The 23775-nt window shown below is 46.4% G+C and overlaps 2 protein-coding genes and 1 long non-coding RNA gene across 5 annotated transcripts; 2 read left to right on the forward strand and 1 right to left on the reverse strand.

Annotated features, from left to right (window-relative positions):
- Positions 1 to 6117: 6117 nt before the first annotated feature.
- LOC116664843 lies at positions 6118 to 9643 on the reverse strand. Its single transcript, XR_004321322.1, has 3 exons — positions 9510 to 9643; positions 8491 to 8550; positions 6118 to 7582 (listed from the first exon to the last, which is right to left on the reverse strand). It is a non-coding gene; the product is annotated as an uncharacterized LOC116664843 (long non-coding RNA).
- Positions 6377 to 9556, forward strand: TMEM139 (transmembrane protein 139). 3 transcript variants are annotated; one of them, XM_014559897.2, is made up of 3 exons: positions 6377 to 6424; positions 7399 to 7648; positions 7869 to 9556. In XM_014559897.2, the coding sequence occupies exons 2-3, from the start codon at positions 7416 to 7418 to the stop codon at positions 8260 to 8262; spliced, it is 627 nt and encodes a 208-aa protein (XP_014415383.1). In that variant the 5' UTR covers positions 6377 to 6424; positions 7399 to 7415; the 3' UTR covers positions 8263 to 9556. The 3 variants fall into 3 exon arrangements, with proteins under 3 accessions (XP_014415383.1, XP_014415382.1, XP_006185435.2); XM_014559896.2 differs by having other exon boundaries at positions 6377 to 6401; XM_006185373.3 differs by lacking the exon at positions 6377 to 6424 and having other exon boundaries at positions 7292 to 7648.
- A 171-nt stretch (positions 9644 to 9814) lies between the features above and the next one.
- On the forward strand, positions 9815 to 23468 carry CASP2 (caspase 2). The gene is given in 13 exon segments (XM_014559886.2): positions 9815 to 9994; positions 12541 to 12691; positions 12997 to 13164; positions 13313 to 13348; positions 13350 to 13395; positions 13979 to 14073; positions 14344 to 14430; positions 14432 to 14521; positions 19339 to 19467; positions 19614 to 19704; positions 22621 to 22770; positions 22947 to 23056; positions 23196 to 23468. Coding segments are annotated over 13 exon segments (1359 nt in total). The 5' UTR covers positions 9815 to 9920; the 3' UTR covers positions 23328 to 23468.
- Positions 23469 to 23775: the final 307 nt, after the last annotated feature.

Below are 23775 nucleotides of genomic sequence, written 5' to 3' on the forward strand. Positions count from 1 at the left end.
AGTTACTTTCATGTATGCTGAAGTAATTGGGTGGAAGTGTATTTGATATCTGCAGCTTACTTTGAAATGTATCAAAAAATAAGATATACTGATGGATGGATAAAGCGATGGATAGCTATGTCATAAAGCAAGTATAGTGAAACAGTAATTGTAGACTATAGGTGGTGTGTACATGAGTGTTCACGGTAAAATTTTTTTCTGTGTTTTTAAGAATTCATAATAAAATGGTCTATACATGCTGAACTATATGTATCATTAAGGAACAATCTCCAACATATGTTGTTAGGTAGAAAAGCAAAATATAAAGTTATATCTATGGCATGCTCCCACGTATATAAAAAGAGCTTGATTCTGTTACATTTGCTTTGTCAAGGTCTCTCTGGGGGAAACCCAGAAAAAGCTGGGAACCTGTAGTTGTCTCTAGGGAAGGGGACTGAGAGACTGAGATTTTAGGGTATAAAGATTTACTTTTTACTACAATCCTTTTTAACTATTGACATTTATACCATGAGTATAGATTATTTTTTAATCAAATAAAAGAATTATTTTTAGTAATCTGTATCTTTTTGTTTTTAAAAATTTGTCCACACGTTGGTAATATTCACAGTTTGATACTTTCACATATTGATACTTTCTCAGATACTAGCTTTAATCATTATTTAATTCTTTCATACAAGTGTCATCCCTCCATCCATCTCAGAAGATCAAGTGTTACACTCCCTGGGCTAGCACAGGGTAATGTACAATGTAAACTACAAATGCTCCACAGTGAACTCAAGTCCCTGTGATGGGATGGAGGCCCTGCTGGTGGGTCCCTGGTGTGCCCATCACACTCAGACCTTTCCCTTTGACTTTGGCTGCAGCTCATGGGTCACAACCAGGCTGGAGGAGCAGGGCGGGAAAGGGGTGATAGGCTTCGGCTTATTTTCACCAATTTACAAATGAGAAACTGAAGGCCAGAAAGGTTAAGTACTTACCCAAGGTCACACAGTTAGTAAGTCGTAGAACTGAGATCTGAAAGCTGGTTTGGCCATCTCCAAAAAAATATGTGATTAACCACAATACCTCCCTGTTTTCTCATGTTTAGGAACATATTCATGTGGGACACTGTTGCCACTATCTGTAGCCATTTCTAATAAACGCAATGCTTTTTTCGGTCACCCGGCAACAATCACATTCAACTTCTCAAGTTCCAGGATTGCTTTATGTGACTTAGTGCTGAATATCTGAGCTAGAGTGACAGCCTGAACCCTGTTGTTCACTCAATTCATTCCCAGTTAGCTTTGTACAAGCTTACCACTAGTTGGTGAGGGTGATATTTCTCCTTACATACCTGAGGATTTACGATTCTTTGAAAGCATTTCCATCCCCCAAATATCAATGTTTCTGATTTATTTCCTGTCAAATCATTTGTCCACCTTCCCTACACATTTGGAGGAGCTGTAAGGCAACTAGCTCTCAACAGAGTTAAAATGTCAAGATTATGGGTTTGATTCTAATGAAAAAAAATCACGTACTTTCTCTGAGCTGGTTTCCTCCTCTGTTACATGAAAATGATAATCAAACTTACCCCACGTGATTGTTATTAAGGATCAAGTGAAACTGTGGATGTGGGCCAAACTCTTTCTTTTTTAGAAGTCACCTGCACACCTGGCTTCTACAGCTGCTCAGTTAAAATCTTAACTTTTTATAATCAGTCTTAATTATCTCATAAAGATGAGCATCCTGATACTGAATCTGCAGTCTTAATTTCCCAATCTTGCTTTAGAAGCCAATAACCTTATTTTATTTTCTGATATTCTCTTTTGCTGCCTTTGCTGTCTGAAGATCAGGCTTAAGATGCCAAATAATGGGGAAAACAGCATCTCACCACTCTTCCAGGGAAGACCAGCGTAATGATCTTAGAATGTCATAGGTGTTTTGTTAAATTATCATTATTAGGCAGCCAAAAAAAGTGTTTAGAGTCAGATGATACAGTGGCTAAGAGCCAGGGTTCTGGACTAGGACTGCAGGTTCAAATCTTGACCTCACCTTTGACTAGCTATGTATTTTCAAGTTTCTGACCTCACCTATAAAATGATGTGATAATAGTAACTACCTCCTATTACACTATATTTTAAATTACTTAATTTGTGTAAAGTATTTAGCAGAGTGAGCAGTACACACAAAACACTCCCCACACAGTTGGCTGTAAGTATAAAGCAGACCCAGATTCAGAAACACAAAACCACAGAAATGTGGAGACACAGAAGCACACAGTGGTAGACATCATTATCCTTCCCTGGAATTCTGTCGATTAGCTCCACTTCTCCCTTATCCCCTGACCATTCACCTCCCTTCACTGTCATCCTCCAAAATGAGGAAGTGTAGGGGGCCAGCCAAGCGGGGTGCTCCAACCTCTAGCAAGGTAGTTTGTGGCAAGCAGGCAAGTAGGAAGTGGAAAGACAATTGAATCAAGTGGAGAATTCATAGTCTGCAAAGGATACTAAGCTGATGAAGAAAAAAGGAAAGTAAAACCTTTGGGGAAAAGCAGTTTGGCCATATGCATTCAGGGCAATAAAAATTTCATATTTCTTGGCTCAATAATGACATTCCTTAGAATTCAACTGGAGGACATAATCCAAAAATAAGGAAAAAACTATACCTCAGAAGATGTTCATTGTAGCATTATTTTTTAAAACAGCTTTTTAGAGGTACAAGTCAGCTCTTTTAAAGTGCATAATTCGGTGGGTTTGTTTTTATTATTAGGTATGTTCACAGAGTTGTGCAAGCGTCAGTACTACCTAATTTTAAAACATTTTCATTAACCCATTTACAGTTATTCTCCATTCTTCCCTCTCTCCAACCCCGAGCAACCACTAATCTACCTTTTTCTCTCTTAAAGTATTGTTTTTCATGACCAAAAGGGGAAAAAAAGAAAAATTGAATAAAATAAACTCACTGTTACTGAATAACATAATGTAAAGGTATGTGAGAGTATAGTATATCAATTCAATAAAATATCATATGGCTGTTGTGTGGCTATTGGACATTACTACAATAAAGACTGTACCAAAAGGCGAACTTGCTATGTTAGAAAGCTTAAAGTTTTTTTTTCAAAGAAAACAAAATGGTGAACATATTCTGATCGCAGCCAGGGTATCTTCTGGTTTCTGTGTGAACAGACTGGAAGAAATGTGTAGAAATTTTAATGGTCATGTCAGGATAATGAGATTGTGGATAATTTTTTTCTTTAGCCTTTAAATATTTTGTAACACTTTATAGTTTTTAACAAATGGAATTTTTAGAAAATCTATTTAAAATTATTGGAATAGGGAATATATTGCAGGGCACAGCCAGCCAGCATCCCAGCCTCTGTGTCTTGGATCCAGTTCTTACTTCAGTTAAGTCTCTCTAGTGCAGGCTCCTTCCGGTACCCAAGAGCCTTAAGCTACAAAGGTCCCACCTTTCCCAGACTGGGTGACCTTTCCTGCTGTAGTCATTCAGGCCCTCACCCTTTGGCCTCTTCGCCTCTCAGCCTACACTCCCCATGCCCCTTCAATACAGGACTCACTCCTTAACAAAGCCCTCTTTGTTATCATGCATATCAATGACTGTTGGCCAATTTCTATTAATAAAGTCACTGTATGTCCAAGTCCTTCTGATCCCAGCCATACGTTCTCCTTATAAGCTGAATAGTAAGAAAATTGGTGGAAACAAAATATAGTCATCCCTCAGTATTGGCAGGGCATTGGTTCCAGGACCCCAGATACTGTTGCAGCAAAGTGTGTTACAGCTCAGCTGTGACAGCAACCTGGCTCTGGGATAGAGACCAAGCAGCACTCCAAGGGTTGAAGAACTCAGGTTTTTTATGCCAGCAGGCCCAGGAGAGTTAACATTCCAAGCTCTGGATCCCATCTGTAGGTTTACACAGGCTTTTATAGGCTGCCAGTCTAGACGTTGCAACATCATATGCAAATAAGGTGTAACAAAGTTGACTATTTAGGAACGAGCTTTGTAGAAATGGACCAATCAGGAAAGACAGAAATGGACCAGTCAGGAGTGAACTCCATGCAAGTGAGGTGCTACAAATGGACCAATCAGGAGTTAGCTCAGGGAACCAATAGAATCTTAGGGGTAAGTTCCACTTTCCTAGAAGCCGTTCCAGAGGCAAAAAGCGAGATAATGCCACTGGGCCAGGGAACCGGATGGTGCTGGCAGGAGAGTAATGGCCCTGCCTGGAGGTCCTGCTGGTCTTTTTCATGGGGCTTCCCACCTCAACACCAAAATCTAAGGATGCTCAAGTCCACTATATAAAATGATGCAGTATTTGTATATGACCTAGCATATCCTCCAGTACACTTTAAATCATTTCTACATTACTTATAATACCCGATACAATGTAAATAATTGTAAATACAATGTGAATAGTTGCCAGCACTCAATAAATTCAAGTTTTGCCTTTTCAAACTTTCTAGACATTTTTTCTGAGTATTTTCAAGGCAAGGTTGGTTGAATCGGAGGGAACCTGTGAATAGAGAGCCGAATTTACCAACCAGCTCTCTTCCCACTCTCCAGTCCCACTTTCTCGAGAGACAAGGCTCATTTAGCCCACCACAGCCCTCCTGTGACATCTATTACCCGCCTCTCCTCTTTGCTGATCTGGGACAGAGAATCCTCACTGACATCCCATCACTACACACACAGCTACCCCCAGCACACTCATTCTCATCCATATCCTCATCTTCATTCTCCTCTCACTCCCCTACACCCTAACCCCAACAAACTCCACACATCCTCTTCTGCAGGAGCCCTGGCAGTGTCCCAGGACTGTTCTTGGGATTAGATTTGCTACCATTATCTGCTCCCCGCCTCGGTTTGGTTTGTACATTAACACCCTGACAGCATGGAGCCCAGCCTTGTCTCAAGACCACAGTATGCCTCTGGCCACTCTGCACCTCCCAGCACTTGCCTCACCCAGACTTCCTGCCAGACCCACAACCGAAAAGAGTGGGTCCCGGCTCTCCAGTCTGTGGTGAGGCCAGGTGAAACGGTAGTCTTCTAATGGAAGCATTCAACTAGGTTTAGTGGGCACCTACCATGTGTCAGGAACTCTGTTCATTTCAAAGATTCAGAGATGCCTGAAATAATCACTCACCTTGGGATGCACACAGTGGAAGGGTTTCCCAACACAAGTACATGTGCTGGACACACAGTGAGGCTAAACAAAGCAAAACCTTGGAGTTTAGAACTGAGAAAGGTTTACAGCAAGGATCATGCAAGGCAAAAGGGTGGCTTGTGCTCCAAAGACCCAAACTCCTCGATGATTTAGGGGGAAGTTTTTAAAGGCAAAATTTGGGGTGAGGGCTACAAGGTGTGTGACTTTCCTCTGATTGGTTGGTGGTGAGATAACAGGGTGGTGGTCCAGGAACTTTGTGTTCAGCCTGAAGTTACGATCCTACAGCTAGGTGGGGACCTGAGTTGCTGTGGAAGAACTCAAGGGTATATTGTTACCATAACCCTTGACAAGGAACCAGGATTCTGCTTAATTGCTGCATTGTTGTTTCTCGACTGCTCCTCCTTTGTTTCTGCATTCCCTCCCTTCCCTTATTAGAAACTATTTGAATCTGCCCTTTGGAACTCAGGAAATGTCTAGGAGGCTGAAGTCTTTTCCCTACAAACAAGGAACAGGTGACGCAGAAAGGCTTTTGTACCAAAGAGGACCCCACAGGGTCCTGCTTGGGTTCAAAAGGAAGGTATATAACAGAAAAGTACTACATAGAGTGGTTATACAGGCAAAGGCTGGGTCAGGGCTAGGAAGGAATGCTGTGTATACTTGAGGGAGACAGTCTCCATAGCAGCCATCACCTCGGAGGTGGCTTCTGAAGAATGACGAGTTAACTGGGCCATGAAACATACACACAAACATGACTTACGGGTCTGCAGAAAGCAAGGAATGTATAGAAACGGTACTTTGGCCGCGGAAGCAGAATCCATCATTCATGCCCAGAGTAGTGATGGAAAGCACTATGTGGCCTCCAGAGATGAAATAACCCATGGTTTCTGCTCCCAGGCACAGATCGTACTACCTAAATATAATGCAAACTGCCCAGAACACCAAGTGCACTGAGAAGGGAGAAGGAAAAGCAAATTTAATTCTGGTCCAAAGTACAAAGATCTTTGGGGCTGAGATTGAGGAGGGCTCTCTCGAAGGCTCTGTAGGTGGTGGCGGAGTAAATCAAGGAGCCAGACAAATCAAGGTGGGGCAGTAGTAGGAGTTCAGCCTTAAGCAAAAAAGAGGAGGAGGAAGCCTGGGCAGGAACGCAGGGGTTGGGACAGAAAAGTGGGCGGAACCAGTGGGCTCCACCCCCTGCCCTCCTCCCACTCCCCACAACCTGCTTTCTCCGGAGCCCCGTGCACAGGTGAGGGAGGAACTCCGAGCGCGGTAAGAAGGGCAGGCTGGTCATGGCACTTGGGGCTGGGGTGTAAGGAGGGGATCTGGCCCCTTTGTAGAATCAGGGAACTCCTGACAGGCTGGCTTGAGGGTAGGGGCTGCCTAGGCGTGGCTGCTTGCCCTGCCGAGAAAAGAAGAGGCTTCTCCCCACCGAGAAAAGAAGAGGCTTCTCCCCACCAACCTCCCAGGCCCTGTGGTAATAACTCCAGGCAGGAAACTTAAAATCTGAGTTTACGGAGTTAGGCCTGGTAGAAGGTGAGGGCCCTGGATTGATATGGGGTGAAGAAAGGTCAAGGATTCTCTGGGCTTCTGTCCATTGCCCTAGAGCTTTGTCTGTAAGATTCTCAGGTAGTCGTGTCCCTGTGGCTTTGTGGTGTCTACGTGCACTTTCTCCCTCTGGCTGGAGAAAGCAGGAAGCCAGGGTCAGGCAGGGTAAGCGGTGCTCTCTGCTCTTCAGGGTCAGACTGAGGGCCTCCGACTGGGAAGGTGGGGGGATGGGGGAGGCGGAGGGTCACTGCAAGCAGTAACAAAGGGCAAGGCCTGCATCACCACCTGGATTCCAGACATGCCGGTGAGCACTGAGGCCCCAGGGCCTGCCCAAGACTGGGTCTTGGAAGGGAAAGAAATAATGGAGCTGGAAGATACAGATCACAGGGAAGAAGGAAAAAGGAAGGAACTCGGGGCCTTAACATAGTAAACTCGCTTGAGGGCTGGGAGTCAGAACTCCTGGGCTGGTTTCCTGGCTATTCCACACATATTGATACCCTGGGACAACAGTGTGATCCTAGAGAGAATTCGAGAGCTGGAGGGGACCCTGCAGATCATTTATTTGGGGGCATTTATTTGATTTGAGACAGAAGAACCTGAAACCCAAACAAGGGTGTCTAATATGGTTATTTTGAAATCTGACCCAGTCGCAATGCCAATTGCTAGTTTAGACACAACAGCTGTGTGTCTTTTTGCAGGAGCCTGGGGAGGGGCCATGGTGCCAAGCCAGTTGTGGGGGCGACTGGAGAAGCCGCTTCTCTTCCTGTGCTGCGCCTCCTTCTTCCTGGGGCTGGCTTTGCTGGGGATACGGCCGGACATCGCCCCTGTTGCTTATTTCTTTCTCACCTTGGGTGGACTCTTCTTGTTGGCCTGCCTCCTGGCCTGTGTTTTGGAATGGGGGTTTCAATCAGTGCAGACCGAGAGCCCAGGGGCATCAGGCAGTGCACGGTGAGTTAAGGGGTGGGCAGGATTGGAGGAATACACACGGACTCATTCTCCCTGTCTCCCTCTAGTCTCTAGGCACACAGCCTCTGCTTTCTCCCATCACTGTTACCAGGGAGTGGAGGGGTCAGGGGCAAGTGGAGGGGTCTTTTGCTGGTAGGAGATAGAAAAGGGAAAAAAGACTCCTTTCAAGAAGCCAACAGTGACCTTATTTCTCCTCCCTCAGGGACAATGAAGCCTTTGAGGTGCCAACGTATGAAGAGGCCACGGTGTTGGAATCACAGTGCCAACCCCAAGAGCTGGATCAACCACCCTCCTACAGCAGTGTTGTGATCCCACCAGGACTTGAGGAGGGACAGCCTAGCCAACCAGAGGAGCCCAGGAGACCCCGACTGGATAGGCGAGTGGGCTCAGAGGGGTCTGCAATCTCGGGAAACCCCAGAAGACCTCCAGTCAGCCTTCGGCTTCGGGGACCACGGGTTGTGTCCACCGTTCCTGATCTGCAGAGCCTGTGGACGCCCGCCACACTGGAACCTCTTACTCCACCCCCTGCCTATGAGGTCAGCTTTGGTCACCTTGATGATGATGTTTTCTATGGAAACAACTGGACACCTCCCTAAAGGACTTTCCCAGGATATATCATCTTTCTGTACCAGACTCACTCGTTTGAGTGATGCTTCCCACTGCCTGTTATGTGTTAGGAACTGTGTTTCCACCTGGACATCACAAATGAGGACTTTAACCCAGAGGGAGTGAGGCTATGGTGAGCCCTTCCCAGTTTTGAGGTGGCACATCCTATAGATGTAGGTGGTACAACTTGAGACTTAAGGAGATATTCAGTGACCTACCCCATATCCAGTATTTCCAGAGTTAGACGGAGGGTGAGATGAGAAGGTGATCCAGAGAATCTAGTGAAGGAAGAAAAGAAACAACATCTGAGTGACTGCCTATGCTGCTTCTGTTCCAGGGGCTTTGCCTCTTACTATATCACAAAAATGAGGTATTAACTACCCTTCATTTGAAAAATGGGGATTCTAAGGGTCAGAAAATTTTGATAATTTGCACAGGGGAACACTGCTAGTAAACAGCACAAAAAAATTCCTTTAACTCTGCTCTTCTGATCCCAAAGCCCACTGTGTTTTCAATACGAGGCAACAGAAGCCAGGTTATCCGCACATCTCTTTCTGTCTTGGACAACTGCTAAGAGAGGTGAAAGACTTCATATAGACAGACTGGAGGACCAGTTGTGTCTGGACAGGGCTGAGTGTGACCGGGGATGTGACCAGCCTCCTTGAGGAGCAAACTGAATCAGAACTGTGATAGCTTCTGTCGCTGATGGGGAGCAGTTCCTGCTCCCGGGCAGGAGAGCAGTCCCCATCCTAGCAGGAAGCAGTGGAGTAAACTGCCCCAGGAGGAGGGACTCTGATTTTGAGAAGAGGTGGATATGAGGGTCAGAAAAGATAAAACGTGAGCTTGGCGAGGGATGGCAGAGTATCTAAGGATCCCCCCTTTTTTTTTTTTATTTTTAATTTTAAAACGCTTGTTTGAATTTTTTCGTTATCTTTCTAAGGATCCCTCTTGAATCATCTATTATGAAGCACTGGAAACACTTGCACCGTGTCTCCAATCGCTTCAACCTCACCCCTGCGCTCTGACCGCTAGGGTTTTACCCCAAGCCTCCTGCCCTGCTTCCTCAGATCTAAACAGAAGACCAGATTTTCTGGAATCCTGTGCTACACCTGTGATGTAGGTTTTAGCCACTGGGAGCTGCTCACCCAACGCCGCCCTACGCTCCTCAGGGGGGCGCCACCACTCAGGCCGTCACTCTGCGCGTCTAGCGCCTTCTAGGCTCCCTTGCACTCCTTACCCGGGCCCCTAGAGTTCAACTTCAATAAAGTGAAAAGGCCGGCCACACTCATCTCCTTAGAGTTCTTGCAATAGGCGGGTGAGGAGAGGTGGGCGGTGCCGGGAAGGGCGCCGTGATTTCCGCGGGAACCGACGGCCAATCGGATGCCCACGTATGGCGGGGCGGTGCCTCGCTTCCCTTTCCGCCGAGCTCGCTCTCTCACCCCATTGGACGGCGCGTGCACCGCGGGGGCTCTGCGCCTGCGCGCGCTCCGGCGGCGGCGCGGCCGGCCTCGCGTAGGGGTGGGGCTAGAGGAGGCAGCGCGCAGGCGCCGGGCGCGCTCGCGGACGGGGGAGGGATGCGGCGGAAGCGGCGGGTCGCTGGTTTGTTTGGGTTGTGGGCGGTGCGCTCGCAGCCCGGGAAAAGCGGGAAATGGCGGCGCCGGGCCCGGGCTCCAGGTCCGCCCTCCAGCAAAAGGGGCTGATGGCTGCTGATAGGAGGCGCAGGTGAGTGGGGGAGGGTCTCGGGGGTCCTTAGTGGGGCCAAGGGAGAGGCCTTCTCCTCTCGGAGCCCCTGGAAGCAGCCGTGTCCGCGCTGCCTGCCAAGGGTGGGAGGCCCGGCTGAGCCCCCCAAGTGCGCGGGCGAGCTGGCAGGTTCCTTCTCGGCCTTGCTCTTCGTGAGCAAAGACCGTCCAGCCTCGATTCCTCCAAACCAGGGGTCTCTGAACCGGGGAAGCTCTTTGCAGTCTTGCCAAATCACGGTTCTTTGCAAGATTCTACATTCTTTCTTTCCCCTGGTCCCCTTATGAGCAATTAAACTCTGTTTTCTTAAAATATGGTGAGACTTGCAAAGATTGGAATTGTGCCTGATGTGCATTTGTTTTGTACTGAATATATCACGACCCATCTTGCATTGGGTGTAACGACCGGATTTTCAAAACAGTCAACACAGGCTTTGGAGTTTGAGTACTTTGAGACAAAGAGGTTCCCGAGGCTCAAAATGTGACACCGCCTCTGCCCCAATTATATCATTTCATGGCAAACATCACCCAGGATAACATTTTAATATCTTCTGGTCCAGTCCCAGAAAATTAATTGAGGACTTTGGAACCAGAATCAAGACTAAAGAATTCCCTTTGTGTCCGTTTCTCCACCCCCTCCTCCCCTTCCAGATGTATCCTAGAGTTCTAGGTGATTGTGGTTACTTTTGGAGGGTCCACATTGGACACTCTCCTCATGGTATACAGGCAGAGCAAGAGTGCGGAGAATATGATAATGATTCAGATTAAATCTAATGAGTTACTGATTGAAAATTTAAGTCTAGGAACTTACAAAGAATTAAGAACTGGGAGTTACTCACTATTGAATTGTGAGTTTGGATGAGATTGAATAGGAGGAGGCTTTTGAGAGGGGGAGTTGCTAATGTAGTACCAACATTTAAGGGCTGGCCAAAGGTCCTGTGAAGGAAACAGGGACTGCATAGGTAGAGAGGGAAAATGGAGAGAATGATGTCATGGAAACCGAGGGAGAAGAAAGTCAAGGAGAAAATGCTGCTGGTAAATTAAAGGAAGAAAGCTGAGTAAACCTGCTCCACCATTGGTATGTATCCTGAGAAAATACCCAGTATCCAGCTGCCATGTTATCTTGCAGTAATACTTCTTTTTACCAGAGTTCATGTATGTCATTATTGTTACTGCTCTGGCGTGTTCTAAGGGGATTCTTAAATGAGGTTTTTGATTTCTCTGGATTGTGTTGTGGCATGTTTTCACTGAAGGTTTGGGGTAGCAGGAGTATTACAATCGAATAGAAACGAGAAATTAAAATGGAGTTTCCAGCAGCACTGTCCCAAACCCAAAAGTTAACCAGACTTGGTTGCTTATAACCCTGGGAATGTTTTACTGACCATTTTCCCTGCCTTTGGAGTCCATGTTCTATCTTCTTGGGTCTCAGCTCTAACAAGATTCTGCCTTTCCCTCCTCTAACCAACCTAGAGTTGAGCCAAGTACATGCTATAAATGCGTGGTATTTCATTGATTCTAAGATGCATGTTTCTCCACACACGTATTTTAACATCTTTGAAATCAGGATACATTTTAAAATAGGGTTTTAAGTTATAAACTGACGCTGTTACCATATTCCTTTCTCACCTCCATCAAGTCCTCACATTGTCATGTATTTGGAAACTGTGACTAAGCAGGTTGGTGATCCCTAGGCACATAGATTTTATAAATTGAAAATAGCATTCTTTTAGCGCATAAACAGAAGCTGATCTCTTTCCAAACCCGTAGCAAAACCAAGGAATCCCTGAAATAAGACGTCTTTAGTAAACTAAATTACTGAAATAATTTATCCTTTACAGGCTTTAACTCCTTAAGTGATTTCATATGACATTGTTTTTATCATTGGCATTTATCTTCTGTGACTTTTTGTCATACTTTCTACTTACTCAGTTCTTACAGGATTCTGGCCATTTTTAGTGTCATTTTATCACAGGAACTTACAGTTTTAAAAAACCATAGTCATAACTAGGATAAGTAGGCAAGAGACTGTGTGTACGTGTGTGTCTGCCTGATTTATTTTTTTTAAGCTGTCCATTGGCTTGAGTTTGTGCCATTGTATTAAATTATTTTATTCCTCACCAATGATTGTTTTAAACTCATATTACTTTCAGCAGCTTAGACAAATAATGTGAAGTGTTTTCTGGAATAATCCTTAATTAAAATTGGTCTGTCAGAAAGAGGAACGTGCCTTCTCACGAATACGTGTACTTACGTATGTATTATTTTTGTCAAGGTGGATATTTCCCCTTGCCAGACCATTCATCTCAGAAGATGGTCTCAGTTGAACGTTCTCCATAAAGGATTATATATCATTTCTTTATGGTCAATCTGTTACTGTTTAATAATCCTTTGATTTTAACTGGATTCAATAAAATGTGTGTAATCTTACCATAGGTCCTGTTCTTTATGTTTTTCCTCCCCACACCTCTTCTGCTCTACTTCTCTGTGCCAGATCTTTACTTGACAGTCTTTCTGTCTGCCTTTTGTCTGTAGGATATTAGGAGTGTGTGGCATGCACCCCGACCATCAGGAAGCCCTGAAAAAGAACCGAGTGGTGCTGGCCAAACAGCTGTTGCTGAGCGAACTATTAGAACACCTCCTGGAGAAAGACATTATCACCATGGAAATGAGGGAGCACATTCAGGTATCTGAAGGCAAAAGAGAAAGGCCAAGTAAATATTACTAGTTGTAGGACTAGGAATAGAGCACAGTAAAGTGTGAAAAAGATGTAGTGCTTTACTAAGGAAATGAAAATGACCTTCTGCTCTAGAGCATTTAACACAGAAGACGTATAATTCAGGGGTGACGGGAAGGACTTCACACGTACATCTTTTTCCTGTAAGAGGAATTCTTGAGATGGATGATGGAATTACTAGGAAGCTCACCTGGAGAGTTAGAATTACAGCTAGATACGTAAATACAATTTCATGTTTTGTTCTTGTATCGTAGGCCAAGGTGGGCAGCTTCAACCAGAATGTGGAACTCCTCAACTTGTTGCCCAAGAGGGGCCCCCAGGCTTTTGATGCCTTCTGTGTAGCCCTGAGGGACACCAAGCAGAGTCACCTGGAGGAACTGTTGCTCAGAACCCTGTCTGGTCTTCCACGTGTACTCCCACCGGTATGGAGCCTAGACATGCGATGTGTTGAGAAGGGTTAGTTTGGTGGGAAAGGAGTTTTTGAGACAGTGCGGGGGGAGACTAGATGTGTTTTACTTGGACTGGACCAGCTCCCTAAGGCCTGGCCTGGTGGGCCCTGATTTCTTACAGTTGAGCTGCGACTACGACTTGAGTCTCCCTTTCCCGGCAGTGTGAGTCCTGCCCTCCTCACAAGCAGCTCCGCCTGTCTGCAGGTGAGCACTTGGTGGCAGTGAAGTGCGTCCCGCAGGGTGATCCTCCCTTTTCTTGGCTGGTACCCGACTTTGCCCTAGTGTGATACCTACTTTCGTTCATAGTGGGAGCGGTTCCCTGAGTGAACTTGTTAGGGGCCAGCAGGACAGTTTAGATGGGGTGTTGGTGGGGCCTGTTTTCTTTTCATCACAGGTGATTTTTTAATGGTAATTGCCCTTTGAGCAACTTCTGCGGATAGAAAATGCCTGCACATGATTGGCCCATCTCCTCTATAAAGCTGTTTTACATCGAGGAAAGACTACATGGTGGGCCTGTCACCTGCTGATTGAGCAGCCTAGCAATGAGAATAAGGCTCTTCTCATCTTCCATTTAGTCATTCTCTGGGTTGAGCACCTACTATGATACGCAGGCTAAGTGCAGAGGGCCCAGTGGTGAGCGAAAGCGAGCAGGTCCCCTGCCCTCATAGATCTTACAAGCCAGGGAAGTGAGCAAGACCAGTAATTATTAAAAGGGTGCCTGAAGTTACAGTAAAGTGCTCGGATTGACAAGTGGGTTGTGTGCTAGTTTTTTGGCTCTCTGCTGCAGATACGGTGGAATACTCCCTAGACAACGGGGATGGTCCTGCCTGCCTTCAGGTGAAGCCTTGCACTCCCGAGTTTTATCAGGCACACTATCAGCTGGTGAGTCTGGCAAAATGGTAAGAGGAAAAGGGTTGGGAAATGAGAAACCGTTTCTGGGCGTCTGAACTTAGACTGTGTATACGTTTCCTTCCTGATTTATTAGGAAGTCATTGCTGATGGAGTGTCTTCTGTGGGCATTCCTCTGTTACGACTTGGGAGGGTTAAGTAGAAGAATGTGATGTCTTTGTTTTTTTTGAAATATCTCCTCTCGTGGGGAAAGTTTGATTTCTGGCCTCGAGGCTCACTGTCTCATTGGCCTCCCCTCCCCAGGCCTATAGGTTGCGGTCTCGGCCCCGGGGCCTGGCACTGGTGCTGAGCAATGTGCACTTCACTGGAGAGAAAGACCTGGAATTCCGCTTCTGGAGGGGATGTGGACCGCAGCACTCTGGTTGCCCTCTTCAAGCTCCTGGGCTACAAAGTCCACGTTCTGCTCGACCAGACTGCACAGGTACCCAAGGCAGGGCGTGCTGACGTGTACATGAGAGAAGGGCTGCACTTTGGGGCAGGGAACACCCGCTCTGCCCTGCCTGCTGGGCTCTGCCTTGCTAGGGTTATTTTCTCTCCTTACCTGTTGCCTGCTGTGTTCTGCCTCTCACCTTGCAGTCTAGTAAAGGAAAAAGAAAGGGGAAAAAAAGAGAATTAGGGCCAGCCAGCTGCTTCAGTGTTGATTTCTCAGGGTGGCTGTGCTCTCCCTGAGTAATGCTAGTCCAGGGGTGGCTTGATTCCCAGTCACTCAGGTGGGGAGGAGACGCTGAGAAGAACCTACCAGCTCAGAAAAGATATTTATATGTGAGTCCAGGCTACACAGGACTTCTTGGTTGATTCTGCTCCTAAGGAGTCCAGTCATTGTTCTCGGGTTTACTTTGGCAGATAAAATTCTCGTGAATGAAAGTTTGCTAGAATCACCTTTGTAAATACTGTTTTGTGGCAGTTTCATGAGTTAACGTAACTTATTCTTATCAGTTGTGTGGCCACAAGACAGATCTGAGGTAGATTACTTCTGAACCAGATTCCTGCAAGTCGTAAGCGTTTTCAATATGAGTTAGTCCCCATTAACCTCAATTACGGGGCTGCACGCTGACCTCGTTACCTTTAGGTATTTCTGTTTTGAGATTAAAAATACTCCATTGGTAAATTTATGCTAATTCTTACTTTTGATTCCAGAATGATAGTAATTTTCCTAAACTTGCCTTTGGGAATGGCCGTGGTAAAATTAAGGTTTCTAGGAAATTCTCTTTGATCTGTTGAGGTGGGGGCAGGGGGTCTCTTTTGTCTTCAGTGTAGTCTGTTGTCTTCATTTCTATTTAGCTGTCTTGCTTCTGTGAGAGTAGTCATGTGTCGGCTACACTTTTGGTGAGGCCAGTTTCATTGGTAGGTACCTGAATGTTCTTTATATGCTGTTGCCAGCCTCCCAGTAATAGCCCATGCAGAGAAGTAAACCCACTCTTGCTTCAAAGCCATGGCAGGAACAGCTTCTTTAATCATCAAGAGTTCAAGTGACGGTCGTCTGGGCGTGACGGGGTAAGGGTGGGACATCAGCTGTAATGTCTATAGAGGGGCTCCTACTAGAAGTTCATGTCACAGAGTGAAGGCTGTTTCAGCTTCTTCACAGGTTTTGGTCTAGTCATTCCTTTTACTAGGAATTTATTATGTCATGGGTTTCCAAATTTTATGTAGTTGATAAGGGACAAGTTTATATGCTTGATAGTTAAAGATACATCCTGAATCACCGAGTCAGCTCTGTACTACTGATTTTCAGAGACATTCAGTAGATTTGATGGGCCTGTGAGCCCACTGCACAAATCCCGTTCCCATTTATGCTAAACCTGATGCAGATTCAAGGACCTGTTGGATTTTGGTTCTTTGGTTACATTGTTCTATAATTTGAATTGCAGTAGAGTTTAATTTTGAGCACCTTATAAGGGGGTTGGAGGGGACGGGGGGACTATGTTAGCTACCAAAGAAATGTTGACCTTGAGTTCAAGGGACCTCAGTTGAGGGAGTCTTGACATCAGCAAAAAAAGAAGCGTGTCCACTTATGTTCCTAAGGACCACACAAGATTAGAGACAGTGTCTTCTACAGTAGTGAAGAGAAAGAAGCAATCACCTGGGTAGATGTGGTCAGATGGGTAAATGGACAGGGTTAGCCTTAAACTGCCCTTGAAGGATAGAAGCTGCTGAGGCAGAGAGGCGGGTGAAGGGGCCCTGTGCAGGGAGAATAGCATACAGATTAGAAACACTGTGTGATGTTAGGGACCTTGTGTGTAGACCAAATGTCTTGGGCAAAGGAGTGCCAGAGATGAGATGGAAGGTAAGAGGACCAGAGTGTGCAGGGCCTTGAATGTCTTCCCAGGGGAACGGAACATCGTTGGTAGTTTTTAAACAGAAAGGTGATGCAGTCACAGTGGTGATTCAAGGAGATTTATGTGACAGTATTATAAAGAACGGAGAGTGGCAGAGGAATCCATCTTGGAGTTAATATCATAATGCCAGTGCGAGGTGCTGGGGCCTGGACAGGGTAGCGGACCAGAGGGAAGAGAAATATGTAAAAACTAGTGTAGTGGCATGATTGTACTGTCAGGGCTGCCAGGGCTTTGTGGTTGAATGACTGCATATGGAAGAAGATGGAAAAGGTAGGGAACTTGAGGGCCGCAGAGGAAGTCAGGACCAGAGATGTACATTTGGGAATTACTTGCGTAGGAAAAAGACTTTTAAGTCATGAGAGAATATGAGATCTTTGAGAAAGAAATTTCAGGCTTAGGACTGAACCTTGGGGATATAGCCGTGTGCGTGTCCTCCTCCTCAGCCCTGGAGATGCAGAAACATGAGGAGGACATCGCAGAATCAGGTTCTGACAGTGGCCAAGCTGTCGGATTCAGCTGAAACCAGGTAGTTACAATGGGTGTGGTAATTTTTTACATTGGCCAGCTGCACAGAATACCTTCTTCCCGAAAGACCATCTCAAGAGGCTCAAGTCTTTTATCATATAATTATCTGGCCAGCAAAGAGACAGAAGCCCCCCAAAATTAAGATCCTCTTTTTCTCCCTCTATTACACTTTTTTGCTGTAGAGAGAATTCGGTTTAAAAGTCTGAGACGGCGTAGTCTTCGAGTCGCCCTGGCTGGCCAGTGCTGGCAGGCGCGCTGGTAATTCTCACTGCTCGCATAGGCGTTCGGTTCTGCTTGTCATCGGTTCTGCTTGTCATCAGAGTCTTTCCTCCTTGTATCTACATCATGAGGTTACTAGTTCTAGAATTACAGTTTATCATATATTAGGGAATGTGATACACTTTAAAGTGGCAAATTTCCTTTTATCCTTGTGGTATTGGTTATTAACTTACATTTGGTCACAGGTGGCTTTGAGAGGGTCAGACAGGCTGTGGGTCATCTCTGGGAAATGCAGTTGCCCGTAGAGTTTTCTGTATAATTTCAGGAGGTTCACAGGTTACTTTCCTCTCCTGTGTCCCCCAGCGAGAAACACATGTGAGTGTTAAGAACCTTGCTATTTATAGAAGTACTGTAATTTTATCAGAAATAGATCTAGAGATCCTATTTTAAGCTATGCTACTTCTGGAAAAATTCCCCAAATGACTGACCCCCATTTATTGAATGATTTAGTCTTATCAAATTCAGTGACAAAGTCTGTGTGTTCTTACTTTGGGCTTTGTTGTTCTCTCTGTACTGACCTAATAATCTCACTTAAGTTCAAAATGCTTGTGAGTATGTGCCAAGCATTTATTCTTCCTCTCTTCTTGGAGCAAAATTAACTTCAACTATTACATGTTAGATTCTATTGTAGTCAGCTCCAGGGGAGCGGCCATGCTTGTGTATTCTCTTGAGATAACCTATTCTTAAAAATGAATGAATTTTGGATATCTTTTATTAGCTTAAGACCTCCAATATTATGAGTGGCTTCTGTTTGCCCAGAAAATGTACCTACTCTTTCAACACAGCCAACTTCTCCATTTCCAGTGAAGTTGCAGACTTTCAATTCTTTTATTAAGTCTCAGTTATCTGCAAACAGAAGTATTTCAAACAAATAGATCAGTCATTCTCAAACGTGATCCCATCGGGATCACCTGGAGGGCTTGGGAAGCCACAGTTTGCTGGGGCCCAAGACTGTAATTCTGGCAAGTTCTTAGGTGATACTGATGCTGCTCTTCTAGGGGCCACACTTGGAGAAGCACTGCCGTGTACTGTGTAAGTGTGCATCTTAATTGGGGGCTGTGTGTGGCAACCGTCAGATACACGTGAACTGTAACTGTTCTGCCTGGATAGCATAATCAGTCATTACGTTCTGTTCAAATTTGTACTAGAATAAAATTATCTTCTCTCTGCTCATCTCAAAGAGGACCCCGATATCTTGAGCTGTGGAGGGAGACACAGGTTTAACAGCTGGTATCACATTGTTAAAACGATTATGGAGAGGAGTGTTATCCATGTGTGGCAAATGTAGTGCAAGGTCTACAAGATTCTTACCTGTGAAAAAATAGCATTGTTACCCTTCATTAGACAGGAACATTATAATGGCAGGTCTTTGTAATACGTGCCAGACATAGTTCTCTATACGCAATATCTCATTTAATCTTCACAAACTTGGAGAAAATTTACTCATAATTGTCTTCCTACAAAATGGATATCCGATCCCTGAGGGGCTGAGTAAGCTGTTCCAACTTAGGAACCCAGGCGTTAAACCTAGGTCTGCCTGACCCCCTAGACCACGTATGCAGTCACGCCCCTGTACAGAACCTTCCGTAGAGTGTGTTCTTCATGGACAGAACGTCTTACACAGACATCGTTGCTGTCTCTGGGAACTTAAATGCTCAGAAAGCAGCCTAGAAGCACTGCTGTTCTCTACAGAGCAGGTTCCTGTAGCTGTTACGGACTTGTTCACCCACTGTTTACCTGGTGGTCCTCCTCGTGCCATTTATATACAAGGCGCACTCTGAAGAAGGTTCTGGTGGATGATTGGAGAACGGAGGAAGTTAACTAGCTCCTGCATGATCACCTTCATTAGTAACTTGCTTTAGTCCAGGAGTTCTTAACATACCTGTGAATCTGTGAATTATAAAATTATATCTGTAAGTTTGTCTGAAGTGGTGCAGTTTTCTGGTGCATCCATAGCTTTCTTTAGCCTCTCAGGGTCTCTGAATTCACTCATCCTTGAACACATATCTTCTAACAGCTTAGGGTTTCAGACACCAAAGAAAAGCTGTCATCGGTGCCGACTGTAGTGAACAGCGCTAAAAGGTAATCTTTCTTGTAGGAAATGCAAGAGGAACTCCAGAATTTTGCCCAGTTGCCGGCTCACCGTGCCACCGACTCCTGCATAGTGGCGCTCCTGTCCCACGGCGTGGAGGGTGGCGTCTACGGTGTGGATGGCAAACTGCTTCAGGTGTGTGCAGCCTTGAGGACAGAGCTGTGGTGGCCGGGTCGCCTCCCCTCTCGCTGGCCCGTCTGCAGCACCGGCTGCTGTTGTGTGCGTAGGTCTTGGGAGGCCCCTCTGACCAGCAACCTCCCTTCTCCCTTCTTCTCTGGCAGCTGCAAGAGGTTTTCCGGCTCTTTGACAATGCCAACTGCCCAAGCCTCCAGAACAAGCCGAAAATGTTCTTCATCCAGGCCTGCCGTGGAGGTGAGTGCCCTGGCAGCCCAGCACCTGGGTGGTGGCTCCTGGGCAGCCTCCCACCAGCTCTCACTTTGCTGTTTGCTCCTCTCAGGTGCTTTCGGATCCCCTGGGCACCTCCTTCTGTTCACTGCTGCCACCGCCTCTCTTGCTCTGTAAGTGTCTCCCGATGCATGGGGTGTGCTGGGACTTGGGCAGCCCATGGCTCTCAGGTTGGACAGCTCTCTGCGCACCGCCAGATCCTGCTCTCAGGGACAGGATGCTATCAGTGTCTTTGCCTTTGCTGAGAACGCTTTTTTTCCTGTGCTTATTAACTCTGATGCGCTCTTTTGTTGCCCATTTCAGTTAAGGATTTTCTGTCTGCCTCTTTCTGCATCTCTCCGCTTCTCCTTTTACTTCTCACCTACACTGCGCTCTCACGTCCTCTCTTCTCTGTGTCCCTCGCGTGCCGTGCCGGAGAGCAGCACAGGAGCCCCGTGTCAGCCTCCAGCTCCTCTTCTTCCACAAACCACTTCCATCCCTCTTCTTTCTTGCACACGGTCTCTTACCCCTTTAAGAGCCAGGACTCTGTGACTAGGCGCAGAAGACACGCGGGCATGCTTCTCATCTTGGAGGAAAACAGTAATACTGAAGAGCTCTAACCGTGGAGTCAGATTCTGCCTCTGCCCCTGACTAGTTGTGTCAAGGTAGAGAAGTTACCTGATGTCCCTCCACCTTCGCTTCCTTGATGTAAAGTGTAGATAATCATCAGACCTACTTCATAAGGTTAGGCTCTCATGACGCTTAAGTGAAATAGCACATAGGAAGAGCTCCCCAGCCCAGAGCCTGGCTCACGGTAGACTCACAGGAAATGCCGGCTGTGACTGTTACAACGTGGTCTGTGCCCTTAAGGGACTTACAGTTTTATTTAAAGGTCACTTTGTCCAAACATTCAAATATTTTTTTTTACCTGGATACAGAGTAGCAGTTAGAGCCTTTTAGGAGAAAGGGGGGAAATGCAATATATCAAGCATTCCAAGATTAAAAAGACAACCCCCCCCCCCAAAAAAAAGGTTTGCTGAGCCAGAAGTATGCCTAGATCTAATTTAAAAACTGAACATCTATGTAAGTCATTGCGTGGTGAGATGTGGCTCACCGCTCACCATGTGAGGCAGATCCAGCTGATTATAAACCTTTAGTCACAGCTGAGATTTTGGGCCTCAACAGATAATAGTACAGAGCTATTGGCAACTTAAGAAGTAATGAGATGAATTTTTTTTGAAGGTGATTACCATGGCAGGGGGCAGTGCTAAGAAAAGAGTATGTGCAGCAGGAGCTTGCTTTGTACGCACCTGCTGTATCCCCAAGCCCAGAGCACTGCCTGATACCTAATAGCACTTAATAAATATTGAATGAATGGATGGAAATTTATCTGCCTAAAGAGTGTAGCAATAATCTAGAAAACAGCTAGGAAGATATTATGGAAAAAGAACCAATAACACTTCTTTATTAATAGAGCTGAGGCACAAAGGCAAGAGAGCAGTCTCCTTTCTCTTGAGGGACACATTCAGCTTGGCCTGTTTCCTTTAGGAGTTACCACTAGCAAGATAAAATGAAATAAAGATGTTTGTCATCATTGTCTCCTGTGTTCAGAGACATACAAATACTAGACCTGGACAGGGAAAAGTGGCTCTCTTTTAGGGTAATCTGAATCTTCTCTAAATTAAATTCTTCGGATGACCAGGAGCTAGCTGTTCCTTTCAAAGTCTAAGCTCACCTGTCTTCTATTCTGTTTAGTTAACATAACTGATGCCTGTAAAAAGGACCGCCCCACCTCAGGTGACTGGCTTCTAAATTGGAACGTCGGCCCATGAGGGCAGGGACTTTTTTTTTTCACTACACCCCTAGGGCTCAAAAACAGTGCCTGGCACTTGGCTGTTGCTCAACAAATTTTTGTTAATCAGTCAATCTTGGTCATTTTCCCCACAGATCTTTAAGCTTCACTTCCCTTTTAGGCTCTCTTGAATGTTGCATGGAGCAGAAGATACTGTAAAAAGCATCCACACTCTTTTACCTTTGGCGTGACAAGCTGTGTGTCCTCTCCATCTCTTTCCTACCGCAGCACCCCTAGCGCCCCCAGAACAAAACAGCATCAGGAAAAGAAGACGTCTGGGTCAAGGGGTTGGTCATGTGCTCAAAGAATGTTGAGAATCTGCTTCTAATATTGAATAATTGTGTTCTTTTTCCGTTGCATAGGAGGAAATACTCAAATTACCCCAATTTTGTTTCTTCTCTTTTAAATTTCTCTTTCATCTTGGATGCCCGCTACAGTTGGGCTTATGAAATAAATAAATTATGAAATTAATAAAGTAGTACATGATTTAGAAGTACCAAAACCACCTTGGAAATAGCTGCTTATGCTTAATTTTAGAATTTGTGTATTGATATATAGATCTGAGCTTAAGAATTCCATATGGCAAACATGTAGTAATCACATTTTTGGTTAATTAAGTTTTTTATGCAGTAAAACTAAATACATCGGTATTTTATTGTGTAATACAATAAAAAGCACTTTGACTTCCAGGTATATTGAGAACTGAACAAGTGAATCATGGACACAGATGGCTTTTAATTCTCTTCACAGGGAGTGTTTGATTCAGCACTTTCCCTGTCTTACACAGAATGGACAGAGCCCAGACCAGGCGTATGTGCACATGCTGGAGCATGTGCCCGGCCTGTCTCGGTCACCCTCTGCCTGGTGGATGCACGCTGGCAGAGGAACGGGAGTAATGGGATTTTGTGTGTGTTTTAATTCAGCAACCATAGGTTGGAGGCAACAGCTGGAAATGACTCTTCCCAGTCAAGATTGTAGGGATTTGGGCTTGTCACAGACATGGGAGAGATGGGAGTAAATAACATCTCTGTCCATCCTGTCTGCCTCTACAGATGAAACGGATCGCGGGGTTGACCAGCAGGATGGAAAGAACCACGGTGGGTCCCCTGAGTGTGAGGAGAGTGATGCGGGTAAGGAGGAGCTGCTGAAGATGCGACTGCCCACTCGCTCGGACATGATCTGTGGCTATGCCTGCCTCCGAGGTACCGTGAGCCCCAAAACAGTAACCTGAAGGATGACGCGGCTCAGACTTGCGCTTTGTCACGCAGGGCTCTGACCCGCGAGGGTGCAGGTGCCCCGGGGGTCAAGTTTGGGATGAGCCGCTGTGGGAGGGCGTCCCCCGGCCTGCACGCTGCACTCACTGCCGTCCCGGTTGCAGGGACGGCCGCCATGCGCAACACCAAGCGGGGCTCCTGGTACGTTGAGGCCCTGACGCAGGTGTTCTCTGAGAGGGCCTGTGACATGCACGTGGCTGACATGCTCGTGAAGGTGAGTTGGCTCAGCCTGGCTCCTTGAGCCTCTTGCATCTGCACAGCCTTCTGCCTCGCCCTCCCTCGTGCTGAGTTTCGTCTTCTCCCTGCCCCTCCTGTTGTGCTGGGACCGTGAACGTGGGTCTCTGCCTTTGCAGGTGAACGCGCTCATCAAGGAGCGCGAGGGCTATGCCCCGGGCACGGAGTTCCACCGGTGCAAGGAGATGCCCGAGTACTGCAGCACGCTGTGCCGCCACCTCTATCTCTTCCCAGGACACCCTCCCACGTGACGCCGCCTCCCCGTCACCGGGCCACACTGAGGCCACTGGACCGCAGGAGGCGTGTAGAGCCTTCTCTTCAGGGTGCACGGTTTCTGCTCCGCCCCCTCGGGGACTGGGGGTCTCCCAGGCTTGTTTCACACACCCGTCATCTCCGCTTTGAGCCCGGCCTGCAGGCCAGCCCCCCGTAGGACCCGCTCTGGCTGGGCCTGCGGTGAGGAGCTTCGCAACCGACGTTTCCAGCAGCGTCTCCGTGGGGAGAGGGCATGTGGGTTTCCTCCGTGTTTGTGTCCAGTTTCTGCCCCCCGGGCTTTTGTAGGAAGCGTTTTGGCACTTGCTTTTATTACGTTAGTTGAGATGTCTCAGTAGTCCTCTCCTGTGTTTTCTTTCTACCCCAGACTTTGGAAGGTGTCCTGATTTAATGGAGACATTTTTCATTTGGCTCCGAAAGGGCCAGCAG

Source organism: Camelus ferus, chromosome 7 (genome assembly GCF_009834535.1).
Source record: "Camelus ferus isolate YT-003-E chromosome 7, BCGSAC_Cfer_1.0, whole genome shotgun sequence".
NCBI classification, from domain to species: domain Eukaryota; kingdom Metazoa; phylum Chordata; class Mammalia; order Artiodactyla; family Camelidae; genus Camelus; species Camelus ferus.

Coding starts and splice junctions, on each gene's coding strand:
- TMEM139 (XM_006185373.3), top strand. CDS start 7,323: ATGGTTATTTTGAAATCTGACCCAGTCGCAATGCCAATTGCTAGTTTA. Junction 7,649..7,868: donor GGGGCATCAGGCAGTGCACG/GTGAGTTAAGGG, acceptor CTCCTCCCTCAG/GGACAATGAAGCCTTTGAGG.